We start from the raw sequence: 25,389 nt of genomic DNA on the forward strand, positions 1-25,389 counted from the left end.
AAAGACTTTTCATTATTTAATCAATATTAATATAAAAAATATTTTAGATCGATACCACAGAGATATCGAATTGATTAAAAAAATTGCATGCATGACAAGTATAATCATACTGAAAAATATAATAATTAAATCGTTAAAATATTATCCATACAAAATTACATCAGTATTGTGTTACTTTAAATGACTATATTACATCGATAGCATTTTACAGTGGGTTTCTATTACTGTTTATTAAGGAGAAATCAATTTATGAGAAATTTATAAAAGCTTAATTGAGATATAGTAGTGAATAATTATGTAAGGTTATAACATACTTGGTATAAAGTTTTAATATTACCGAAATCAATCATAAAAGATGAAAGTGATTTATAAATAGTAAAACAAAATGCTTAGCTAAAAAGACAATGGTGATTAATATAACATTAGGAACAGATTTATTTATAATTATATATAGTATTATTAGGAATCATGTAAGCACCATTGATTTTAGAGGAAAACTTAGCACCTGGATTTGTTTAGTTTTATGCGTAGGTTGTAATAAGGAAATGAGAGGTGGATGTCGATAAAGCTTATAGATGATGTTTTAAACTATCATTTCGATAATGGATTTTACAGGAAAACTCTGGTAAAATTTCTATAAATTTAGTAAAAATCAACTAAACAAATTTGTTAAGAGAATTTATTATAGATCGAAAAGAGAATGATGATCATAGGTGACCCCTTGACATTGAACGTAGCACTCATTACGTGGAATACTGTTTATACTGGGTAGTGGGTATTACAAAGAGAGTAAATACTCTTCTAAGATAAAATGCAAAGCAGGAGGAAATACAATGGCTTGTTAAAAGGAAATTGAGTCAATGAAGCACCAGTTAATTACTCGAGGAATGATGAGTGGTTGAAACTAATGGAATTGTTAGAGTTATGACCCAAATTCCTGTTAAAGAAATAATACAATGGTAAAATTAGGGGATCTATGGTGGGCTTAACGCCAACCACAAGTAAAATCCGTATAGAATTACTTTTCTTTTATTTGACATTTGTTGACACCATGTTTTTGAAAAAACGGGGTCGACTTGGGTTTTGACGAAAAAAAAAAAAAAGGAGTCGCCACCAATCCTTTTTAATGAGGTGTGATTGGATCACCTCGAAAACTGGTTGTTTTTAATAAACGATTTGATTTTATTAAAACAAGAAGTTAGGTCTACGAAATTCAGAAAAACGGGTTCGGGAGTCAGTTACGCACGAGGAAGGATTAGCACCCTCGATACGCCCAAAATTGGTACCTAGTTGATTTCTTAATGTCTTAGTGTCGAAAAACTGAAAACTTTAAAGAGATTTAAAATACGATCCTTAAAAAAAACTCGAATGGCATAGATTAAAATTCAAGAGGATATTTGGCCATTTGGTTAAACGAGAAATCGATACCCAGCACCTTAGGGCATGTTCCTCGAATTTCCAAACGCAAAACATTGCCTTATTTTGTATTTTTTTTGGAAAGGATATTAAGCCAGTTGGTTGAACGAGAAAAATCGACACCCAGCACCTTAGGGCATGTTTTCTCGAATTTCCAAACGCAAAACATTGCCTTATTTTAAAATTTTAAAAGGATATTAAGCCATTTGGTTAAACGAGAAAAATCGACACCCAGCACCTTAGGGCACGTTTTCTCGAATTTTCAAACGCAAAACATTGCCTCAATTAGAAACATTTTCCTTTTTGAAATATGGTATTTATATGCATAATGGAATAATGAATAAAATGATGTGACTAAAATAATATGAGCAAAAACAAATAATAAATAAATAAATAAACCTAATTCATCATGTATATACAATAACAAATAAATAAATAAATAAACTAAAACATAAAAATGGGCATATAAATAAATAAATAAGTGAACAATAAATAAAACAAACAATAATAATAAAGTACATATATATATAAGTTATAAAAATATGTACACGTATCTCCATAGATATATATATTATAAAAATGTATATAACGTATATATATAAATTATAAAGTACATAAAGTATAGAAGTATGCATGTATATAAATCAAAAATATGTATATATATAATTAAATCTAAATTAAAAATGTATAAATGAGCAAATAATAAATACGTAAACAATAATAATACAATAATAATAGCAATATGAAAAAATAATAATAATAGTGAAAGTAAAGGCAATATTATTAAAATTAATTAGTTTAATAGCAACAATAACAAAAAAGACTAATTTAAACTTAACACAGAAATCTGGTGGCAAATTCGCAAATAAATAAAAGAAAAGGACCCCATCGAGTACACGAATAACATGGAGGGACTAAATGAGGAAATATCCCCACCCTCTCCAAAACGCGCAGCTTCGTTAAGGACCAAATCGTAAGAAAGGTAAAATCTTGTGGCAAAAATAAAGAAGAAAGACCCGATTGCAAAAAGCCTCAAACGCGAAAGGACTGAAGGCGTAAATAGCCCATTTTATCCAAAAACGCGCGGATCCTGGGCTTACAGGTCGGGTCGGACTCGGGTCATGCAGAACGGCGCCGTTTTGGCCTGAAAGGCTTGCCCCAAAACGACGCCGTTTTGAGGGCCTATAAAAGCCTAGTTTTCCAAAAAAAAAAATCATTTGGCCCTCTTGTTTAAAAAAAAGGTTTGAGAATTCTCTTCCCCTCCCCTCTTTCAGCCCAGGCTCCGGCCAATCGCCGCCGTGCCGGTCGCTGCTCACCGGCGCCGGTGCCGCCGTAGGCGGCAGTCAGTAAGGCGAAAAGTCGTGGTTTTTTTTTATCTCGTTTCAAATGCCATTCGAAGATCAGGCTTTCACGGCCCTAAGGCTGAGAGAAGAAGCCCCAAACGTCACCTTCCTCGTCCATTTTTGATGACCCGAAGGACTCCGGCGACGTTACAAACACGGCGACTCCGGTATGTTTTCTCCTCTTTTATCTTATTTATTTATGTAAAAAAGTAAAAGAAAAAGAAAAATAAACAGAGAAGAAAAAGAAAATCCATCGGAAATGCTAAAAGAATCACCTTTTAAACTGTTTTTTATTTCTTGAAACTGTTTTTTTGTGTTCTTTTTCCAGCCCCCCAAAAAACGTTACATTTTGCTTCGGCTTTTATAGCCGAATGTATCACTATTCTCTACTGCTGTTGTTGTTGTCCCTTTTTTTATTGCTTGTAGGTGTTTGATGGCGGGCTACAAAGGCAGAGGGCATGGGCAGATGGGACGCGACGAATGATGGAGGCAGTCTAGGATGTGGGGGTACGGTGCCGGTGACAGAAGGCCGAGGGTCTAAAGACCATAGATGCGGCGCTTAAGGTTTCGATTTTTGAAACCCTAGGCTGCCTTTGGTTTCAGAATTGGGCCTCGTTTTGGGATTAGGCCGATTGGGCCTCGTTTTGGGCTCCGGGCTTGGGTTTAATAGGGTTTTGGGTTAATTTTAGTTTGGGTTTAGGTTGTAATTGGGCCTGGGCAAAGTTTTTAGTTTGGGTTTGGGTTGTAATTGGGCCTGGGCAAAATGGCCTACAACAACATTGATTGCACAAGTAGAATCAATATAGAACTACTCTTCTTCTATTTGACATTGATTATAATAAGGTTTTTCAGCCTTTAAATAGATGTAGTCAGAACTCCTCTTGTATCGTTTGATTTTTAACACTAGTGAATTTTCTTCTCCTCTACTTATGGTTTTTTCTCGAAAGGGTTTCCACGTAAAATCAGTGTATTTTATTTTTCTTTCTTGCGGTCGTTCTATATTGTCATTATCGACGTTCAATTTTACAGGAACTTCCCACACTTAGACAAGGAATCCATAATGGAGGGGGATGAGGAGGCTTGGAACTCGTCAACAATGGAATCAAACTAAACCTAATAGCTTCTTTCAAGGTGAGGAGACCTTGTATGAAGTTGAGATCTTTAGGCTTATTCAATTGGTGGGTTGGTGGTCCATCAGGTAGGTTAGTGAAGATGATCCAAGGTTCAAAGTATGGGGATAGTACCTATTCACACTACTTTGGTTTCGCCTTAACATGCTCCATGTCCAAGGGATAGGGATAGTACTAGCAATGTTTGCACATTCAGTTCTATATCGTTCCTAGGATCATCCCTTTTTTGTGCTAAGCATTATTGTAGTGGTTATACTTGATGTTTTATCTTACTATTAAGCAATTTTTGGCATTCTCAACACACCTATAAGAGAAACTACGAAATTATTTCAGAAAATCTTTAGAGATATTCTTATTATTTATAACTTGATTCTAGAAGTTTAGAGAAATTACGAAATTACCCTACTAATAATTTTGAGAAATTTTTTTTGATTTGAAACGAGCCCACACACGATAGACGTGAGCTTAAGAATAATGGAGAAGACTACTTGGTGAAAGTGTTCATCATAGATGAATCATAAAGGTACGATTTTGATTAAGTGTTTATTACTTTAGATAACATAACCAAGTTCTTATTTTTGAAAAAATTAAAACTATGATTTTCCTTTAAACCTATTTTTTGATGTGTTTTCTAAACCCGATTTTCCAACAGGGCCACCTTAAATGTACTAGATTTCGAGATTTATTTGGCATTAGAAGACCCCCAATCAACCTCAGTATGAACGTTCGCGCGAGTTTTTTTCTTTCAACCGTACTAGAATAGTTGTTGAAATGTGAGAAATCATCTTCTAACCATTTCATATCTATCCGGTTACTACTAAACTTGTCTGGCATCTTGCCTAATAGTTAGTGGCAAATTGCACTTCAATCACCAACGTGCACTACCTCGTAACAAGTAGTCCATTAACTGGTAGATTGAGTTGTAATGCCACCTCCTCAAGTGTAATAGTATATTCACCACCCGAAAGATAGAATGTGTGTCTCGGGTCTCCACTTTTCTAGCAAAGCACTAATAAGTGCAGGTTCCAATTTAGTCCCGCCGAGCATACGGACACGTGCAAGAATCTCGTCTCTTCTAAGTGTACACTTAGATTGTGTATATATGTTTTGATAATCTAATCTTTGTCTTAATTATATAAACATAAAAGAGATGAGATGAGAGAATATATGAATGGGATTGAATGAAAAAGTTTAAAAATGTATAGAAAAAAAAAAGGGATCATTGAGTTGGTTTTAACATTGGTTCCCAATGTATCTCTGCCTCTCCCAAAATCGAGTTATTTCCATAATTTTAAAAGAATTAATTTCTTTAATCTAAATCCCAAATTAATTTTAAAAAACTACGTATTTACCAAATAAAATTTTGTTTTCATTCATGATATTTCATTTATTGGTTAAAATGATTTAAAAAGAAAAAAAAATACAATTCCAAACTGAGAACACTTTGAAAAAGAAAACCCTACATAAACTCCATGGAAGGGGTTAACCTAACCCTCACAACACCTCGACGTTTCCATAACTCATACATGGACATATGAAACGCATCGAAATCAATGGGGGGAGTATGCCATTGGAAATGTTTACGAACTCTCAGCGCATTGCTTTGTAGCATCGCGAACTCTTCGTTGCTTATTCCTTGAAGTATTTTCTTCAAAACCGGGATATCGATATGGTGAACCACGACCGAGAAGCTTTTCCAGTTCAATATATCGGTGAACGGTAGGTCGTAATGGTTGGCTAAAATTATAGGGACGCAACCATAGAATAGAGCGTCGGCCACGCGCGCCGTGTTTACCTCAAAGCCTTTGACATGGATGCAAAACTTGCTTCCGAGGAATTGCTCGGAGTATGGGGTGTTGAGGCGGCCGAAGTGGGCGAAAATTTCAGTGTCATTTTCCCACACTTTGAGAAGAGCTATTCGTACCGGAGAGTTCACTGCTCCGGCGAAAAATGCAAGCCTCTTCCTATAAATATAGTTTTCATTTATGTTAATACCAAATAATGAATTTAACTAATTACGGGAGTACAGTGCGCCTTACCTCTGCGATGTAAGAAGGTTGGGAGGGTCGCCTCCTCGAGGCCAAACTTGAGGCAGAGAAGCATCCTTGTGAGGAAGATACGATGAGGGAAAATAAGTTGAAGAGCAAACGAGTTGAATAACATTGAGTCTTGCTACGAACGCCTTCTTAAATGCAATCTTTCCTATAGAATGGCAAGCAACATAGAAATGATCGGCTCCACCGGTCCGATTCCAGTAAGGATATTTAAGGGTAATATTGGAGATATAATTCTGAACGAAATCGGGGATGCCGTGAACATCGATCCTGGGATCGCTCCTCATAGAAGAGATGGAGAAAGGCATGTAGAAAAGATGGGCTTCATTGGGATCTTTGGTGACGAAATGGGATTCCATCAAAGCTTTCTTGAACATCAGCTCGCTTGCGTAGTTGCCTTTGCAGTCAGTATCCGGAGGCAATAACACATTTGCAAAAGGATCATCTTTGCTGTGAGGATAAACATAGATCTTCAAGCTTTTGTTCATTTGTTTGTAGTCTTGTAAGAAGATATCACCATCATGGTAGGCTTCTTTATTATTTGTATCATTTCCTGAATTTTTTTTAAAAACAAAACATAATTGAATGAGTATAATAATTTTTCGATATATTTAATTAATTTATACAAGAAATCACATCTAAAAAATTCATATTCATACCATCAATTAGGCCGAAAATATTTCCAAGAAGCCATTGACTCGCCCTAGACAGACGAGCAGTTCTGGAAGGATCAGCAAACAAATTATCATTATCATCTTCATTATCTTCAAATGGAACGATGGGGAGATTACTGGTTTGATCAATATTATTAATCAAAGAAGGCAAAGTTTGAAGGTAAAGAGTGGTTTGGGAATGGGTTTTAGTGACATTTGCAGTTGTGGAAATGTAAATGAAAATGAGAAGAAGTGTAGTTAGCGCTAAACTTATTGGTAAAAAATAGAAAAACCCTTTGAATGTTGCTGGGAATCGATGCTGAAATATTTGGTAAACCAAGGAAGATGATTGCTTCCCCATTAAGAACCCAGATTTTTCCTAATGAATATTTTTCTGAATGAATGAGTTTAATATAGTTTATTTGATGATTTAATTTACAGGTTAATTGATAGTTCCATTCATTCAAAGGGAAAAAAAACGTGGTTTATGAGGATGCTTTCAACCATTGTTTTTCACTGATTTATGCAAAGGGGTTTTTTCTTCTTCAAATTATTTTTAGAACGTATCTTTTATTATATCCTGCATAAAATCATTTTCAATAATAAAATATATATTTTTTGGAATAATAAAAATCGACAACTAGTATTTAAATGTAAACTATTCTTTTTTGCTTCTTTCTTTCTTTTGTTTTGAGCTTTTAGAAAAAAAGTTAAATGTCATCAATTTTCAGAAAAGGAAATAATTTAATTTCAACATGGATTAATCAAATCCATTTCAATACCTTTTTTTTTTTGTTTGTTTAATTTGTTTCTTTGTCCAACTTCAATTCTCAGTCCATTCATGAGAAACCATTATTAAAATATGCCGAAGAAAATATGCTTAACTATGTCGGAAGTAGACCTATGGGTCGGGTCAGGCCTTACTAAAATTTTAATTTCATTTGTTAGGCTCGACTCGGCCCGACCCGAAAATAGACTTAAAATAATGTCTAAATTTGGTCCGAATAGAAATGTTAAAATTCGGATTCAACTCGGTCCGATCGAATTAATTCTTTTTATATAAATTTTTTTTAAAATATATAATACATTAAAAATAAAAAAAATTATTAAAATAAATATTTCTCAATAAATTGAAAATAAATTAAAAAAAATATTTATACTCAAATAGCACTAATACAATCAGTGTAACTTAACAAGCAAATGTCTCTAAAATAGTAACAAAATTAGCAATAAAATAATAGTTATACAATAACCAAATTAATAATAACAACAAAATGATAGAAACATAATAGTGAAATGGTAGCAAAATAGTAAAAAAAATAACAAGAAAATAGCAGCAAAATAGCAAGAAAACAGTAAAAAAATTATCTTTTTGCTAATTCAGGTCGAGCCGGGCCCTGGCCAAAAAAGCCTTACTTGAGGCTTGACCTGTTTTTTTAAACCGGCCTTATTTTTTGCCCAAGCTCATTTTTCAGGCCTAAATTTTTGCCCAAACCCTCCCACTTTTTGGCCAGGTCTTTGGCGACAGGTCTACTCGAAAGTAATAATTTCTAGGGTAAATTACACCCATGGTCATTAAACTATTAGTAGTTTACGCTTTGATCATCAAGTTTCAAAAAGCTACGCTTTGGTCCAAGCAAAGTTCAAAGATTGGTATGGTGAATCAGTCCCCATCGACGAGTAAAAAAACATACATTGGATCCAAGTCAATTTGGTGGTCAATGTGGATGATCAGAGAAGAAAACCGTTTAGATTTTGGTTCATAAATTCATGACATATAAAGTTGTTTTATGAAAAAAAAACAAATTGTAGAAGAGTAGGGGAAGAAGAGTTTTCAATTGGTGCAAATAGTGCAAACCATAGGACATATGACAACGATTTTAACAACCCAATAACTCAAATGAAAGCTTTCAATCAGTTTAATTATCATTTTGTAACTTTTTGAAGTTGAGTAACCAAACCATAACTTACTAATAATTTAGTGATATCGGGTATAGTTTACCCTAATTTTAATAAATACAATACAAAAAATTAAGGTTTAAAAGTTAAAGAAGCCTCTAAACTTTTAAAAAAATCAAACAAGTCCTCAAATGTTAAAAACACATCAATTAAGTTCTTTGATTTACAATGTTCATGGTCATTAAAAACTATTAAGTTAGTTGTCATTGCTAAAAAATTAAAAAAAATACTAAAAAATAAGCTCAAAATGAATATGGACTAATGGAAGTCTAAATTCATTTAAACTTAGACATTCATTTCTCCTAATACATTGTAGACATAATTTCTTAAATTATAAAAAATATAAAAAAAATTAAAAATTGTAAAACATTATAAAAAATTATAAAAGAAAAACAAGAAATGGTGATTCTTGCTATCTCTTATTAAGTAAATCTTATTTATTGTTTTTAAGTTTTTGAAGTTCTTTCACCAGTTTTTCTTTTCCTTTCTAATTTGTTCATCGTGACATTGGTGTTTAATATATTTTTGTAACCTAAAAATATATGGTTTAATATAGTTTTTGGCTGAATTTTTTTACTTTTCCTCTCAAAAACACTTTTAGTGTTTAATTATTTTTTACCCCTCTAACAACATAGTACTTTTCTATTCTTTTTTTTATTGGTGCTTAATTAAAAATATATTAAAATTATTAATTAAAATAAAAAAATATTTTTAAAAATAATACAAATGTGTTAATATCTAATTAAAAATATTTAATGATTATATTTAAATATTTAAATATAGTTTATATACTCTAATTAAATTTTATAAATAATTAATATTTATTGCTTAAAAATATTTAAAATTTATATTTCATATATTAAAATATTAACAAGTTATAATAAATTATTTTTTATATTCTTACTAAAATATAATAATATTAACTAATTTGAACATGATTTAAGTGTATATTTGTTACTTGATAATATCATGTCTAAAATGAACATTTTATTTCTCAAAAATATTTTTTGACAACAATGCTAAACACTCAAATCTTAAACCAAACTTTTCAAAAGCATTTTTTTCACAACACTTTTCGAAAGTATTGTTAAACTATTGTTAAACTACCCCTAAGAGAGAACAGTAGAGACAAAAGTGGAAGGATAATTCTACTTTTTCTTGAGATACCTAAAAAACCTATATATGCCCTCTATTTATAGGGCCTCAACCACCATAGGTTACAAAACTCTAATAATTATAATTTAGGTACGTTATAAAATTTTAAGGGTTACAAGAGTTACAAGGAAATGAATTCTTGGATGTTATGAAAGCTATATGGATATTCATTTCACGACACTTCCCATTAGATGTCCATTAAAGAAAAATGTGCCTTGTTAAAACTTTATTAGGAAAAGCCTAGTGGGATAAAAACCTAATTAAAGAAAAAAATACACAATCTCCTATTACAAGTTGTCTCGTTAAAAATATTTACCAAAAAAATTTGGTGGGACAAAACCTTGGTTAAAGGAAGAGAGTGCAACATGTTTTTGACACCTCCTAGTGACAACATCACATTACATCTTTAAGTCAACGCATTCCAATCTTGTGTAGTGGTATATCAAATGTTGAAGTTGGCAATGCCTTGATAATAAGATCTGCTAAATTATCACTAAAACGAATTTATTGAACTTTTCTATTACCTTTCTTGTCAAGATCATGGGTGAAGAATAATTTTTCGTTCTGTCACATTTGATGTAATCATCTTTCAATTGAGTTATACATGCTGCATTATCTTCGTATAAGATAGCCGATATTTTTTTCATTAAAGACGGATGATACATAACATATTTAATATTAATGTAAGATTTTTCTTTATTAAAAGAATATTGTATTTTAAAATTAATAAAATATTTGGTTTAAAAATATATATCTATATTTAATATTTAATTAAAAATATATATTTTAAAAACATATATAATTTGCTAAACAAATTGACCAAATTATCATTTATAAGGAAAGATATAGGTTTGTATTAGTATCTTGTTATGTCGCATTATTTGTTACCTAATTTGGAAGATACATATAAAATTCTTCTTAATATTATTGTACAAGCCCAATTTTGACTCGGGGCCCAAAACCCAAATAGACCAAAACCAAACCTAGCCTAGACCTAACCCAATTACAACCAAACAACAACCCAAACCCAATTAATAACTCTAAACCCAAATACAAACATAACCCCAACCCAAAATTAACCCCATCCAGCAGCAGCAAACCCTAGCCCCTAAGCCTCTAGCGCTGCATGCCTTGCTGCTGCCACCCTTAGCCCCTAGGCCTCTACCCTGCTAGCCTACCGCTACTGTCACCGTAGCCTCCTCCACGCACACTGTTGCCTGCAAGAGAAATAAAGAGCAAGAGGACAACAGCAAGAAACAATCACAAATGACAAAAAATAGAAGTTTAAGGATTTTAAAATCGGTTATATAAGCCGAATACTAGCACTGTAACACTTCTTCCTTTCTTTACGAATCTTGAGAAAGAAAAACAAAAAACAAAGTTTTAAGGTGATTCTCTTTTTATTTCAATCTTTCTATTTTTTTATCTTTATTTTTATTATTGTTTTTTATTTTTATAAACAAAAATAATATAAAAAAGAAGGGGACTTATCGGAGGAACGCCGTGATCGTGCCCGCGGAAGGTTCCCCTCCGTTGTGGCCACCGATTCCAAAAGGCGCTGAGGGTCTTCTTTTTTTTTCTTTTTCGGGGTTGAGGGGTTTGGCCCTCAAGGATGCTCCAAGGTCGAGGTTAAAAGTTTTTTCTCCATCGCCGGCCACCAGTCTTTGTGGCCACGGCGGTGGCGGGCCGGTGGCCAAGAAACCCAAGGATCGGGTGTTTAAAAGGAAAGGGGAAAGGTTTTGAAACTTAAAAAAAAAAAAGAAAAAAACAAAACAGAGGCTGGAATGAAAAATTTTTGCTTAAGTACACTAAGTAAAACGGCGCCGTTTTGCAACTAGGGTTCAGGTGCCAAAACGACGTCGTTTTGGCCCTGACCCGCAAACCGACCTGTCCATCCTCAGGATCCGCGCGTTTCTGTGGTAAAGGGTATATTTGCACGCGGGGTCCCTCCGCTTTCGCTCTGTGCTCCAATCTGATCCCTGTTGTCTTTTTATTTGGGCCGCGTAATTTTCCATTCGTTCCAATCTGGCCCACGTTGAACGTTACGCATGAGGGAATGGATTATTTTCCCAATTAGTCCCTCACTGTTAAAGCGCGTTCTACCTTGGCCCTTAATGCCTCTTATTTATTTACAGTTTCAACCCCCAGATTCTGGTCTGTTTCCAATTTCATCCTTGGTTCTTTAAATTTTTATTATTTTTCTTTTAAATTGCTTTTGTTTATTATTATTAGTTTTCTTGTTTGTTTTGATTTCATTTTTATTTGCTTTTTAAACTGTGTAGTTTTTTCTTTATATATATTATTTCATTTAAACAGTTTTGTTATTTTTTTACATATTATTTATATTAAACCATTTTTGTTTATATATATTATTTTAAATTTCCTTTTCTATATGACATTCCAAATTTTTTTATATGGTATATTGATTTGCTTTTATTATTATTTATTTTATTTTATTGTTAAGATGTATTATACATGTTAACTATTATAAATTGTTTTATACTGTTTTCTTTAAATTACCATTTTTTTTATTTTGAACTCATTTTATGTATTATTTAGTTAAAATTGTTTTATTACTTTAAAATTGCTTTATATACCTTTTTTAGACGAAACTTACTTATTTTAAAATGCTTCATTTGTTTTTATTTTCAAAGATTTTTCTTTTCTTAAATTACTTATCTTATACTTATATATATATATATGTACATCATTTATTTTATTTATATATATATCATCCATTTTAAAATTGTTTTGTATATTATTAACCTTAAATTTCTTGTTTTGCATTATCTATTTTAACCTCATCACTATCATTTTAGAATTATTTTTTACATTTTATTTGATTTTAATTTGTTTTATACTTTTTTAAATTATTGTTTAATTCATTAGTCTTTGTTTATCGATGTTTGTATTTGAATGATGAATGTTGTGAGATTATTGCCATGTGTGTACTTTAATTTGTTTATTCGCTTTCATATCATTGGTATTCACTTGTATAATATGATATTCATGTATTAATGTCCCGTGTGAGCTATTATATTTTATTTCATGTCATTGCATCGTGGATATTTCAACGTAGTTGTTCAATATAATCCATTTCATTTACTCCCAAACAAAATAAATGTATGCCTTTAAGTGTTGTACTCGCGACTATTCAAAAAGATTTTTTAAATAAGGCAATATTTTGCGTTTGGAAATTCGAGAAAACGTGCCCTAACGTGCTGGGTTTCGATTTCTCGTTAGACCAAATAGCCAAATATCCTCTTAAAATTTCAAAGTATGGGTTTTGGAAATCATAAGGTGATCTTGGTTTCGAGGGTTTAAAGTATCGTATCCTAACGCGCTAGATGTGATATTCTTTCAGAACGAGAGAATCCTAAATTCCAACCCAGGTTATTCGAGTTTTTTTAAAGGTTCGCATTTTTAAAACTCTTCAAAGTTTTCAATCTTCGACACTAAGACACTAGTTAATCAACTAGGTACCAATTTTGGGCGTTGCGAGGGTGCTAATCCTTTCTCGTACGTAACCGACTCCCGAACCGATTTTTCTAAATTTCATGGACCAAAAATTGTTGTTTTAATAAAATCAAATCGTTTATTAAAAACAACCACTTTTCGAGGTGATCCGATCACACCTCACCAAAAAGGATTGGTGGCGACTCCCGTTTTCGTTTTCATTTTCAAAATCCAAGTCGATCCCGTTTTATCAAAAAAATGGCGTCGACAATTATGCATTAAATTGTATTGTTTATGTAATATAAAAATAGCAAATCTATAGTATGAAAATGGGTGGAATTTTTTATTGTTCACAGTGTAGTGTATTTTTAAATGTTAGCTTATTTGTTACGTAATAGATTAAAATTGCAAATTTATAATATGAAAATCGATGGAATTTTTTACTGTTCACTGTGTATTGTATTTTTTAATGTTATTCAGCATTAAATGTATGGAATCTAAAAACTGCAAATTAGTAGCCTGAAAATCGGTGGAATTTTGACTGCACTAACACTTGGTACTGTAATATGCCGTCGCATGACCAACTATGCCTTGTGTCATCTAACTGAGATTTCCTAATTTGTTAAATACCTAGCTATATATTTCGCAAAAGAAGCAGGTAACCGCTGCATGGTACAATTCCCGTATACATTATAAGAAACTATCAGCCCAATAACGGAACCATCCTGATACTTTTACCACAGACTATCTCCTTTTATTTTCCCTGTCATGTATTTGCTCAGAAACTTGCGACTTGCGACCCTCCATGCTGCTTTCCATGTAAACATATGCATTCCAAGCAATCCCCAAAACAATAGAATTCAATCTCCTCCCTTTCAGCTTGCCAACCAACTCATGAAACAACACACCATCTGTATTCCTTTCCATACTATTGAGTCATCGCACTTGAAAAATATGATCCCACCTATTTTTGAATTACCATCGTCCATGGCTCCATGACGCCAAACAAGCTTGCCCCATTCAACCTTCTTCTGCTCTAACCCTGAATTTTCTTATAGTATTTATTTATTTATTTGATATTGGTAAGTTTTGACCCCTGGTCACTACAATTAAGAGTCGAGCACTCTATCAACACATCGCATGCCTGTAGGCTATTTTCTTGTTGAAAATTCTATTGATGCTATTTTGTTTTAAAAAAGCATTCATTGAAAATTTGACAAATTGTCATTAGTCATTACTCATTCGAATACAACTTCTTCTGAGCCATAATTCATACATCACCATGAAAAATGCATCGAAATCTATAGGAGGAACATGCCACTGGAAATGTTTACGTACCTTCAACACATTGCCTCGTAACGATGAATATTCGTCGGAAGTTATCCCTCGAAGAATTTTCTTGAGCAACGGGATATCCACAGTTACGACAGCAATCGAGAAGCTCTTCCAGTTCAGTATATCAGCAAACGGAAGATCATAGTAGTTAGCTAAGATTATCGGGACACAACCATAATATAACGAATCCGCTATTCGAGCTGTGTTAACTTCGAAGCCTTTTACATGGAGGCAGAACCTGCTACCAAGGAGCTCGTCAGCATATGGTGTTTTAAGCCGACCGAAATGAGCATAGATCTCAGAATCATTTCTCCAAAACTTTACAAGCTTTTCACGTACCGGGGAGTTGATCGCTCCGGCAAAAAACGCAAGTTTCTTCCTGTAGAAAACATGGTTACGTACCATTAACAACTATACCGAGAACTTCAGCAACTATGAAATGACCTCAATTCAAGCTTTGATCATTTCATAGAAACTAAAAAACAGAACACAGAAATCATTTTTAACCAAAGCAGATCAAACACATCAAGGAAGTGAGTGTTTTCACCTTTCGGATGTAGTGATAGTAGGAGGATCGTCGGTTCTCGGCCATACTTGAGGCAAAGATGCGTCCTTGTGAGCAACGTACCCCGGAAGGAAATAGCTCGAAGAACACACAATCTGTATGGCATTAAGTTTTACTTCCTCGGCTTTAGCCATGGCCGATCGTCCGATAGAGTGACAAGCAACGTAAAAATGATCTGCTCCACCAGTACGATTCCAGTAAGGGTACTTTGTACTAATGTTGGAGATGTAGTCTCGGATAAAGCTTTGGATACCGCCTCCACCAACTCTACGATCATGCCTCAACCTTGCGATCGAGAAAGGCAGAAAGAAAAGATCCGCCTTCCTCGGATCTTCGGTTATGAAATGGCTATTCATAAGAGCCTTCTTAAAGTAACTTTCACTAGCATAATTGCCCCCAGGTTCGAAATCCACAGGCAAGAATACATGTGCAAAGGGATCATCTCGCCGGTGAGGATAAACATATATCTTGAAGCTCCGGTTCATCTGTTGATAATCCTCCAGAAAGATATCTCCGTCACGGAACACATCGATGTCGTTCATGGAGTTTCCTGAACCGTTAAAAAAAAAAAAAAGGCATTTGAATACTTGTAATTTCCTCTCTCTCTTTTTTTCCCCTCTAATTTACACCCATGAATGTTCAAACCTTGTAAACATCGAAAGCCAAACAAATATAAACAGAGCCCATAACTATAAATAATTCAGTTTCTTAGAAGTTCATCGATGCACCGACAGCATATCCACAAAAACTAGGTGAACATTCGAATAAAACTCAAAACTCATACAAAGATCAAAGCTCAAGTGAATAATCAGAAAAACAAGAAATGGCAGAAGAAACGTAAGAACTAACAAATACCCATTATTAAACATAAAAATTTAAACGTACCCTTTGACCCAAAATGAGATCTTGAGGACACTGGACTCACAGTCCCATCTTCACCACCAAAAACATCATTGAATGGAAACTTTGCTGACAAATGAAAGCTCCCATTTGAGGGAAGAATTGGGGTCAATGGGGAAGACTGAGAGGGCCCAAGTGGGTATTTTAAGTTGTGTTTATGTTGATGGGAAATGAAGAGAGATGGAGTTGTGAAGATGTAAAAGAGGATGAAAAGTGTAGTAAAGAGAGCTAAAGTTGCAGGAAGGAAGAAGAAGGCGTTGGAAGGGAGGGAGGCAAGAGGCCTATGGAGGAGCATTGAAGGATGTGCCATTTGCTTTGGGTGATTGAGAGGAAGATATTGACCTTTTTCAAAGTTTGAAAACAGGGCTACTAAAACAGAGGCAACATAAACTGAACTGGATGTTTCAGTTGCCTCCTTCGGAAGAAAGTGTAAATAAACAAGAATGAGTAAATAATAATGATTATTGTTTTTGAAAAAAATAGTAAATGTAACGTATGTTTAGGAATGAATTAAATATTAAACACAAATTTCTTGAACTGACTAATTAAACAGTGACGAGGAACCAACAAATATTAATTTAAGATTATCAATACAATAAACATGAAAAGTATTTTATTTCTAGAAAATATAAAATAGTAAGGTAATCTCTTAAGAGTCAAGTCTTCTAGAAGAATTAAAAATCATAAATACTCGTATTTTAATTTAGTTTTTTATGCTAATTTATCCAGATTGGAACTATGATCTGGTTTGTTTCAGAAAACACCCCTTCTTCTCTTCAATGATTAGAGTTAAATATGTATGTGAGGATGAGCATGGAACGCAGACCAGGCATGATATCATGCATTCAACTACTCAGTACGCAATTAAGACTGGAAAGACGGATAAACACAACACACTTAGCACCCAAAATAAGGAAACAGAAGATTATGATGGTCAACAGGACTCGCAATCCAACCCTTGAATCTTGATTCTCTTACCAAACAAATCACTAAAAATGGGAACCGAGGAACAAACACACAGGGTTCGGAATTAGCAGCGGAAAAAGTAGGATTGCTCTTAGTAATTTTCTAAATTTTGTTAATTCTAAAATATCTCAAACATAATATAATATACCAACACAATATCATATCTAATTTCTTTATTTCATTCTATGAAATATCAATCATAAAAATAAATAATAATAACTTTTGAATGTTAATAAAATTTTAAGCATTTATCATGCTAATATTTTTTAGGTTTAAGTTCAAAAAAACTCCTTACAAAAAAAATTAAAAAATCAATTAAGTTATTAAAAAAATTTGAAACTTAGAGTCTTCAATGATGAAAAAAAATCAACTAAGCACTTTTGTTAATGAAACTGGTAAAATATTTAAAAATTAAAAATTATTTAAAAATATATATATTTATTTAAAATGAACAGGACAACTTGGGCAACCATTTATCTAGATTCATTTTAGATGAGTGTAAATTTATAAAAAGAATTTAAAAAAATTAAAAATTATTAAAAATTACTAAAAGTTATAAAAAAATATAAAAATTTGAAAATGTAAAAGAAATTCAAGAACACAAAAATATAAATAATATATTAAATTATAAAAATGAATAAAAATGCACCTATAAAATAATCTAAATAAATAATTGTCCAAATTTAAATGAATTAGAATATAAAAAATGAATCAATATATAAATAATTTATATGGAGGAAGAGGATGTTGCCACATACAGGATCAACGCAAGAGAAGATCCCAGAACATTGAAGAAAACATTGTACATAAGGCCTCCACATAACATCCTCACACAATCAGGGCTAATCCAAAAATGGGAAGAAACTAGACTAAATCAGTAAATCTGCAGATGATTTCTTAGCCTCCATGAAAGGTATGGAATGTATGCATGAGAGACACAATAGTATAAAGGATAAATATGAAACAACAAAAGGGAGTTTAATTTTTACAATTTATAATTTTTTTATAATTTTGCACTAATCTGAAATGAATCTAGATATCTATATGTTAGAGGTGATCATGGGCCGGGCCGGGCCCAAAAAAATTTTTAGGCTCGAAATGAATCTGGATAAATGATTGTTCAAATTCAAATGAATTAGGACATATCAGTCCTGATGAAACTGAGTTGATGCCTGCTTACATTTTTCCTACTATTCCCCTTGAAGAGGCAACGCAAATTTTTTTCCTGATTCTTGTAAAGCTATTATTTGAGGCCTTGTAAATTCTAGTGTGTGTTCCAAGTGATTGATTCGCTTTGTAGGTGATTGGTCCTGTGGATTTTGTTTTACTAATGGTCTTGCTACTTTTTCTTTTGATTTTACTGTGTAGGGTATGTTTTCTTTTTCTGTTGTTGTTGCTCATCTATGCACCCAACATTTTAATCTGAACAGAAGCATGATCCCTCGAGGTGATCAGCTGATTAATGGCTGAACATTTTCTGGGGATGTAGAGATCCCTGTTTTGACCCTCTTCGTTCCGCATCTCTATGAATTGCTTATCCCAATAACAAACATGAGAAAGAGAGGCGACTACTACTGCAAACGAGACTATGTTTACCTTGTTTGATTATTCAATTGAGTTGTTTTTGTTGTTGAACATGGACTGCAATGCAACAATAGGCCAAGAAGCAGACTAGCAGCTGCAGTAGACAAGAATTCGAGCAGGACCAGAAGCAACTTGGTTCTTTTGTTTACTTTTGATTATTTTGTAATGCTATCAAAGCTTGAATGTAACTAGACCTTAGAGTTGTTAGGATTTGAATTTGATAGATGTAATGGCTGAATTATTCAGCTCTTTAATTTGTGTTATTTTGTATTGCAACTTGCTAAAACTGATGGGAGCAGTTACATATGTTAGGTAACTGTCATACTATTTTTGTAGCATCTTATATTTCAAAGTTTCAATGAAAAAATTTGAATCACTTCATCGGTTACTTGCTGTTCTTAGTCTTTCATTTTTCTTTTCATTGTTTTTGCTTGCTGTTTTCTGAGCTTATGCTTGGTGAAGCTTCATTTTGTTTTATTTGCTGCTGCCATTGATCCAACAAATGGTAATCAGAGCCTCCTATCTTTGAGGACCTCTATTGTTTAAGTTTTAATTTTCAAAACCAATTTAGAATCGTGTTTGCAAAGTCAGTTTCAGCAGCATGAGTTTTGCACCTCCTCCACCACCAATTTTTGTTAGAGACAACTACCACATTTGGGTAGTCAAGATGAAGACATATCACCAAGCACTTGACCTCTAGAGTGCAGTTGAAAGTGATTTCGAGCCACCACTATTAAGAGTAAATCCTACCATTGCTCAGATCAGACAATATGGTGAGGAACGAGCCAAGAAGCACAAAGCTATGGCCTGTCTGCAGAATGGTGTGTCTGATGTTATCTTCACTCGCATTATGGCCTGTGACTCTCCTAAGCAGGCATAGGACAGGCTGAAAGAGGAGTTTATGGGATCAGATAAGACCAGGCAGCAACAAGTCATCAACCTGAGAAGGGAGTTTGAAAACTTAAAGATGAAGGAGTCAGAAACTATTAAACAGTATTCTGATAGAATTATGGCAACTGTTAATAACATATGACTCATAGGAGAGGATTTTAATGACAGTAGAGTGGTTAAGAATGTGATTACCATTCTTTTAGAGAGGTTTGAATCAAAAATCTCCTTACTAGATGACTCGAGGGACCTTACAACCATTTCTTTGTCTGAATTGGTTAATTCTCTCTATGCACTCGAGCAGAGGAGGGCTAGCAGACAGGAGGAGAACCTTGAAGGAGCTTTTCAAGCAACAGCCAAAGAAGGTTCTAACTCAAATCAGAAAGCTAAGAAGCCTTGGTTTAAAATAAGGGACAAAGTAAATAAAGAAGCTAACAGAGAAGCAGGCTGAAGGAGGTTTCCACCATGCATTCACTACAAGAAGACCAATCACATAGAGAAATTTTGCTGGAACAGACCAGACATACAGTGCAAAAGCTGTAAGCAGTATGGCCATCATGAGAAGATTTGTAGAAATCATGAGAAGGCTCAAGCTAGTACAAGCCAAGACTACTAAGGATATGTAAGCTCAGGAGGAGCATGTGTTCACTGCTTCATGGTTTGCAGTCAACAGCAAATGTAGTTGGCTTGTGGATAGTGGTTGCTCACACCACATGGCTGCTGATGAGAGCCTGTTCAAGGATCTTGACAAGGGCTATGTCTCAAAAGTCAGGATAGGAAATGGCAACTTGATTGAAGCAAAGGGCAGAGGTAATGTTGTGATCAACACTGGATCAGGTAACAAAGTTATCTCAGATGTGCTTTATGTGCCTGAAATTGATCAGAACCTGCTTAGTATAGGCCAGTTAGTCAAGAAAGGTTATTCTCTAGTTTTCAAGAATGATTCTTGTGTTATAAGTGATGCTCATGGTAGGGAGATAGTCTCTGCACCTATGGCAGACAAATGCTTCATGCTGGATGTGAGTCAGCTTCAGAAAAGTGCCTATACAAGCTCAGTTGACAATACTGATCTTTGGCACAAAAGGTTTGGCCATGTTAATCTCAAGTCACTCGATTTGCTGCACAAAATAAGCATGACAAAGGACATGGTGAAGGTTAATGCAAGTGAATCAATTTGTGAGGTGTGTCAGCTTGGTAAACAGGCTAGGTTGCCCTTTTCAGCTAACCAGGCATGGAGGGCTCGAGACAGACTTGAGCTGGTGCACTCAGATGTCCGTTTATTGAAAGGCAGTAAGTACTTTATATTGTTTATCGATGATCTGACCAGATTTTACTGGGTTTACTTTATGAAACAGAAGTCAGAAATGTTTGAAATGTTTGCAAAGTTTAAAGCTTGGGCAGAAAATCAAGCAGGCTGCAAGATTAAGGCCTTAAGGACAGACAATGGTTCAGAATACCTGTCTGAAAAATTTCAGAAGCTATGTGAGCAGGTTGGAATCCATCATCAGCTGACTACAGTGTACACTCCTCAGCAAAATGGAGTGAGTGAGAGGAAGAACAGGACAATGATGAACATGACCAGGTGTTTGTTGTTCCAAAGCAAACTTTGTAACACCCCTAACCCGTATCCGTCGCCGAATTAGGGTGCCGAATTAGGGTTACGAGGCATTACCAAACAAACACAACCATTTTTAAAAGCAAACTGATCACAAACATGGAAATTAAACCATTTTTGCATGGCTATTTATATTTTACAATCCAAATCTAACCAAAATCATACTCAAACCTATACATGCCATAAGATCGAGTTCAAATTTTTAACAAAATACCAAAAGAAGCCGATACTGTGATAGACTATGCTGATGATCCCTGAGCTCGTAACACGTCTCCAAAATCTATAAAACAAATGGACAAAAACAATCAAAGTAAGCTTTTAATGCTTAGTAAGTTTATAGCATATTTAAAATACATATAAACTAACATATGTATAATCATTATATGCTTAAAATCAAGTTACATACATAATCATTAATTGCATATGAAATTTCCAAAAATACTTATCATTTGCATTTCATTGAATGCATGTCTATGATCTTTCAAATACATATGTCAAAAGCTTATATTTTTACTTATCAACTACATGAATCAAATGCACATTTATACTTCTAATCCACATGTGCCGATTGCATACCTGTATATTCAACAATTTTCATATCAACCAATATATGTGCCTATTCACTAAACTCATAGATCGAAACATTTATAAGCTCATCGAATACGTATAAATAAATATTCATATACTTATTCATTATATATAATCCAAAATCATTTATATATATATATATCAAATGCCTGTAATCACTTAAATTAACGTATTCACCCGCACTTAGCCTGCTAGGCTTATAGCCTGATTCAGATCACCGGCACATAGCCTGCTAGGTTTATAACCTGGTTCAGATCACCGGCACATAGCCTGCTAGGTTTATAACCTGATTCAGATCACCGGCACTTAGCCTGGTAGACTTAAAGTCCGAATTAATTCATTGGCATTAAGCCTGCTAGGCGCTTAGCCTGAAAATTTCAATTTCACAGATACAAAGATGATTTCTAGTATATTTCTTAATAGCAACACACGTTCATAACATTTATGTATAATTCACAACCTCAACTTTATCCCAAGAAAATTGGTAATCCATGTTTGAATCATACAAGCATTTACAATTTATACTTTTAATCCAACTCAAGTATTTGTATCTATTCGAACCACACACATGCATATGTAAAGTCCATACTTTACATTTATTTCAAAAACTTATATATATACACATAACTATATATTCGAACCTCACACATATGCATATATGTAATATTCGTACTTAATTAATTTCAATTCATATACTTTTAATTATAGCTCATCAAATATACAATAGATGTACATATATATATATACATATTCGAACTTCATTTATGCATATATATATAACACTCATACTTAAAATTCATTACAAGAACATATACATATATGTGAACATGCTCATTCAAATATAGCATATACATATAAATTACAACTCACATATACATATCTATTCGAAACTACACATACAATCATGGGTTACATATCTTTAATAAAATCCAAGAGTTTATACATGTATATACCTATATATATATGTTCGAACCTAATATATATATATTATACATACCTTTGATTAAAATCAAGAATTTATACATATACAACATTCATACTTTAACTAAATTCAATAACTTTTATATATATGTATATATATTCGAGCATTATATACATATATATATACTTACTCATACCTTTATCTAAATTCAAGACTTGTTTATGTATTTACATATTTATATTCGAATTTAACATATGCATATTTAACTTTCTTACCTAAATTCAATACAAAATATTTACATATATATATATATTTATGTATATGCTTATTCGAATATCAATTATACTTATACACATTTCTTACCTTCATTTCAACCCATAAATCTATACAAGATTATACTTGTATATTTGAACATGCTATATATATAAATATCATCCATACTTCAAAATTTATTCAATCAATATACTTTTAATTATAGCTCAACACAAAATACGATTAATATACTTGTATAAATATTAACTTAATAACTTTTAATTGCTAATAGACTTACCTCGGACGATGGAAAATTGAAGTCGGACGATTATTCGACTAATTTGGCTTTTCCCTGATCCAACTTCGATTTCTTTGGTTCTCGGTCTAAATATATTCAAAATAAGATAATTTATTTATTAACACATTCAATTTAGTCCAAAAACACATAATTTGGCAAATTACTATTTTGCCCCTAATATTTTCACTTTTTGCAATTTACTCCCTATTGCATAAAACACAATTTACACAAAATTTGCCCATACCACACAAGGGCCGAATATTCATGGTTCTCATACAAGTCCACACTTTGCATTTATTTCACATTTTAGTCCCCTAAAAATTTAATTTCACAATTTAGCCCTATTTACTCAATTTCACTAAAAATTCCAATACAAAACATATCAATCTATCACATATCTTTCATTTTTCATCATCAACTATCACAAAGTCTAAGCATTCATCAATGACACATTTCAAAATCATCAACAATTCACAAAATTAAAACATGGGTTTTGAAGAACACAAAGCAACGATATCAAAAACGTAAAAATTATTAAAAACCGAACAAAGAACTAACCTCAATCAAGCTTTTATATGACCGAATGTAGCTAGGTTTTCTTTCTTTTTTTCTTTTGTTTACTTTCGGCTAATGAAGATGATAACCTTGAATTTTTTTTCTTTGTTTTGTTTTTAATTAACATATATTAGTTTGTTTTATTTATTTACCTTATTAACCTTTAATAAACTATTTATATTTCATATAACATAAGGATATAATTGTCCATAGCCACCACTATTATTTCAAATGGTCTAATTGACATTTAAGACCTCCATTTTTAAAAGACAACAACAATTAGGTATTTTTAGATTTAACCCCTAATTTTTTATTTTACGCAATTAAACCCTTTTTATCAAATTGAACATTCAAACGATTAAATTTCCACACGAATTTTTCACACCTATAACTTAACATATAATAGACACTAAAAATAATATTAAAATATTTTTCTAATTCGGATTTGTGGTCCCGAAACTACTATTCCGATTAGGGTCAAAACTGGGTTGTTACAACTCTCCCCCCTTTAGGGATTTTCGTCCCCGAAAATTCTTACCGGTGAATAGGTTTGGATAACGCTCTTTCATCGTATCTTCTAACTCCCAAGTTGCTTCTTCAACTCCGTGTTTATGCCACAATACTTTAACTAACGAAATTTTCTTATTTCGTAATTCTTTGATCTCACGAGCCAGATTGCTAATCGATTTTTCTTCATATGACATATCAGAGTTAATTTCAATCTCCGTCGGACTAATCACATGTGAAGGATCAGATCGGTATCTACGGAGCATCGAAACATGGAATACATTATGAATCTTTTCTAACTCAAGCGGTAACATCAATCTATAAGCAACCGGTCCAACACGCTCTATAATCTCATACGGTCTAATGAATCTCGGACTCAATTTGCCTTTACGACCGAATCTGAGTATTTTCTTCCACGGTGAGACTTTCAAAAACATTTTATCCCCGATCTAAAATTCTATATCCTTTCTTTTCAAATCCGCATAAGATTTCTGACGATCCAATGCTGATTTCAGACTATCCCGAATCACTTTCACTTTCTGTTCAGTCTCTTTAATCAAATCAACCCTGTGTATCTTGTTTTCACTGAGCTCGGTCCAATACAATGGTGTACGACATTTACGACCGTGCAAAGCCTCGTAAAGTGCCATTTTGATACTAGATTGAAAGCTATTATTATAAGCAAATTCAATCAAAGGTAAGTATCGTTCCCACGTACCTTCAAACTCGAGAATGCAACATCTCAACATATCCTCAAGTATCTGAATGATTCGCTCGGATTGACCATCTGTTTGTGGATGAAAAGCTGTGCTAAAATGTAGTTTCGTACCTAAAGTATCTTGTAGTTTCTTCCAAAATCGCGATGTGAATCTCGGATCTCTACCTGAAACGATAGAAATAGGCACACCATGCAATCTCACAATTTGAGAAACATACAATTCAGCAAGTTTATCGAGCGGGAAATCTGTACGAATCGGCATAAAGTGTGCCGATTTTGTCAACCTATCAACAATAACCCAGATTGCATCTTTCTTGTTCGGTGTCAACGATAAACTGGATACAAAATCCATCGTAACTCTATCCCATTTCCATTCAGGTATCATGATCGACTGAAGCAATCCAGAAGGTACTTGATGCTCGGCTTTTACTTGCTGACATATTAAACATTTCGAAGCAAAGTCAGAAATGTCTAGTTTCATATCATGCCACCAATAGTGTTGTTTCAGATCATTATACATTTTCATGCTA

The 25,389-nt window shown here is 33.2% G+C and overlaps 2 protein-coding genes across 3 annotated transcripts; both read right to left on the reverse strand.

The window, feature by feature from the left end:
* Window positions 1-5,236: 5,236 nt before the first annotated feature.
* On the reverse strand, window positions 5,237-6,990 carry LOC107940082 (probable glycosyltransferase At5g03795). The gene is made up of 3 exons (XM_016873504.2): window positions 6,603-6,990; window positions 5,929-6,496; window positions 5,237-5,853 (listed from the first exon to the last, which is right to left on the reverse strand). Exons 1-3 carry the CDS (start codon window positions 6,955-6,957, stop codon window positions 5,349-5,351), a joined length of 1,428 nt encoding a protein of 475 aa, XP_016728993.2. The 5' UTR covers window positions 6,958-6,990; the 3' UTR covers window positions 5,237-5,348.
* A 7,359-nt stretch (window positions 6,991-14,349) lies between these two features.
* On the reverse strand, window positions 14,350-16,511 carry LOC121225150 (probable glycosyltransferase At5g03795). Of its 2 annotated transcripts, XM_041109199.1 has the most exons (4): window positions 15,952-16,418; window positions 15,049-15,616; window positions 14,841-14,880; window positions 14,350-14,739 (listed from the first exon to the last, which is right to left on the reverse strand). In XM_041109199.1, the coding sequence occupies exons 1-4, from the start codon at window positions 16,274-16,276 to the stop codon at window positions 14,707-14,709; spliced, it is 966 nt and encodes a 321-aa protein (XP_040965133.1). In that variant the 5' UTR covers window positions 16,277-16,418; the 3' UTR covers window positions 14,350-14,706. The 2 variants fall into 2 exon arrangements, with proteins under 2 accessions (XP_040965133.1, XP_040965132.1); XM_041109198.1 differs by having other exon boundaries at window positions 14,350-14,880; window positions 15,952-16,511.
* Window positions 16,512-25,389: the final 8,878 nt, after the last annotated feature.

The sequence above is a fragment of the Gossypium hirsutum genome, chromosome D13, assembly GCF_007990345.1.
Source record: "Gossypium hirsutum isolate 1008001.06 chromosome D13, Gossypium_hirsutum_v2.1, whole genome shotgun sequence".
NCBI classification, from domain to species: Eukaryota; Viridiplantae; Streptophyta; class Magnoliopsida; order Malvales; family Malvaceae; genus Gossypium; species Gossypium hirsutum.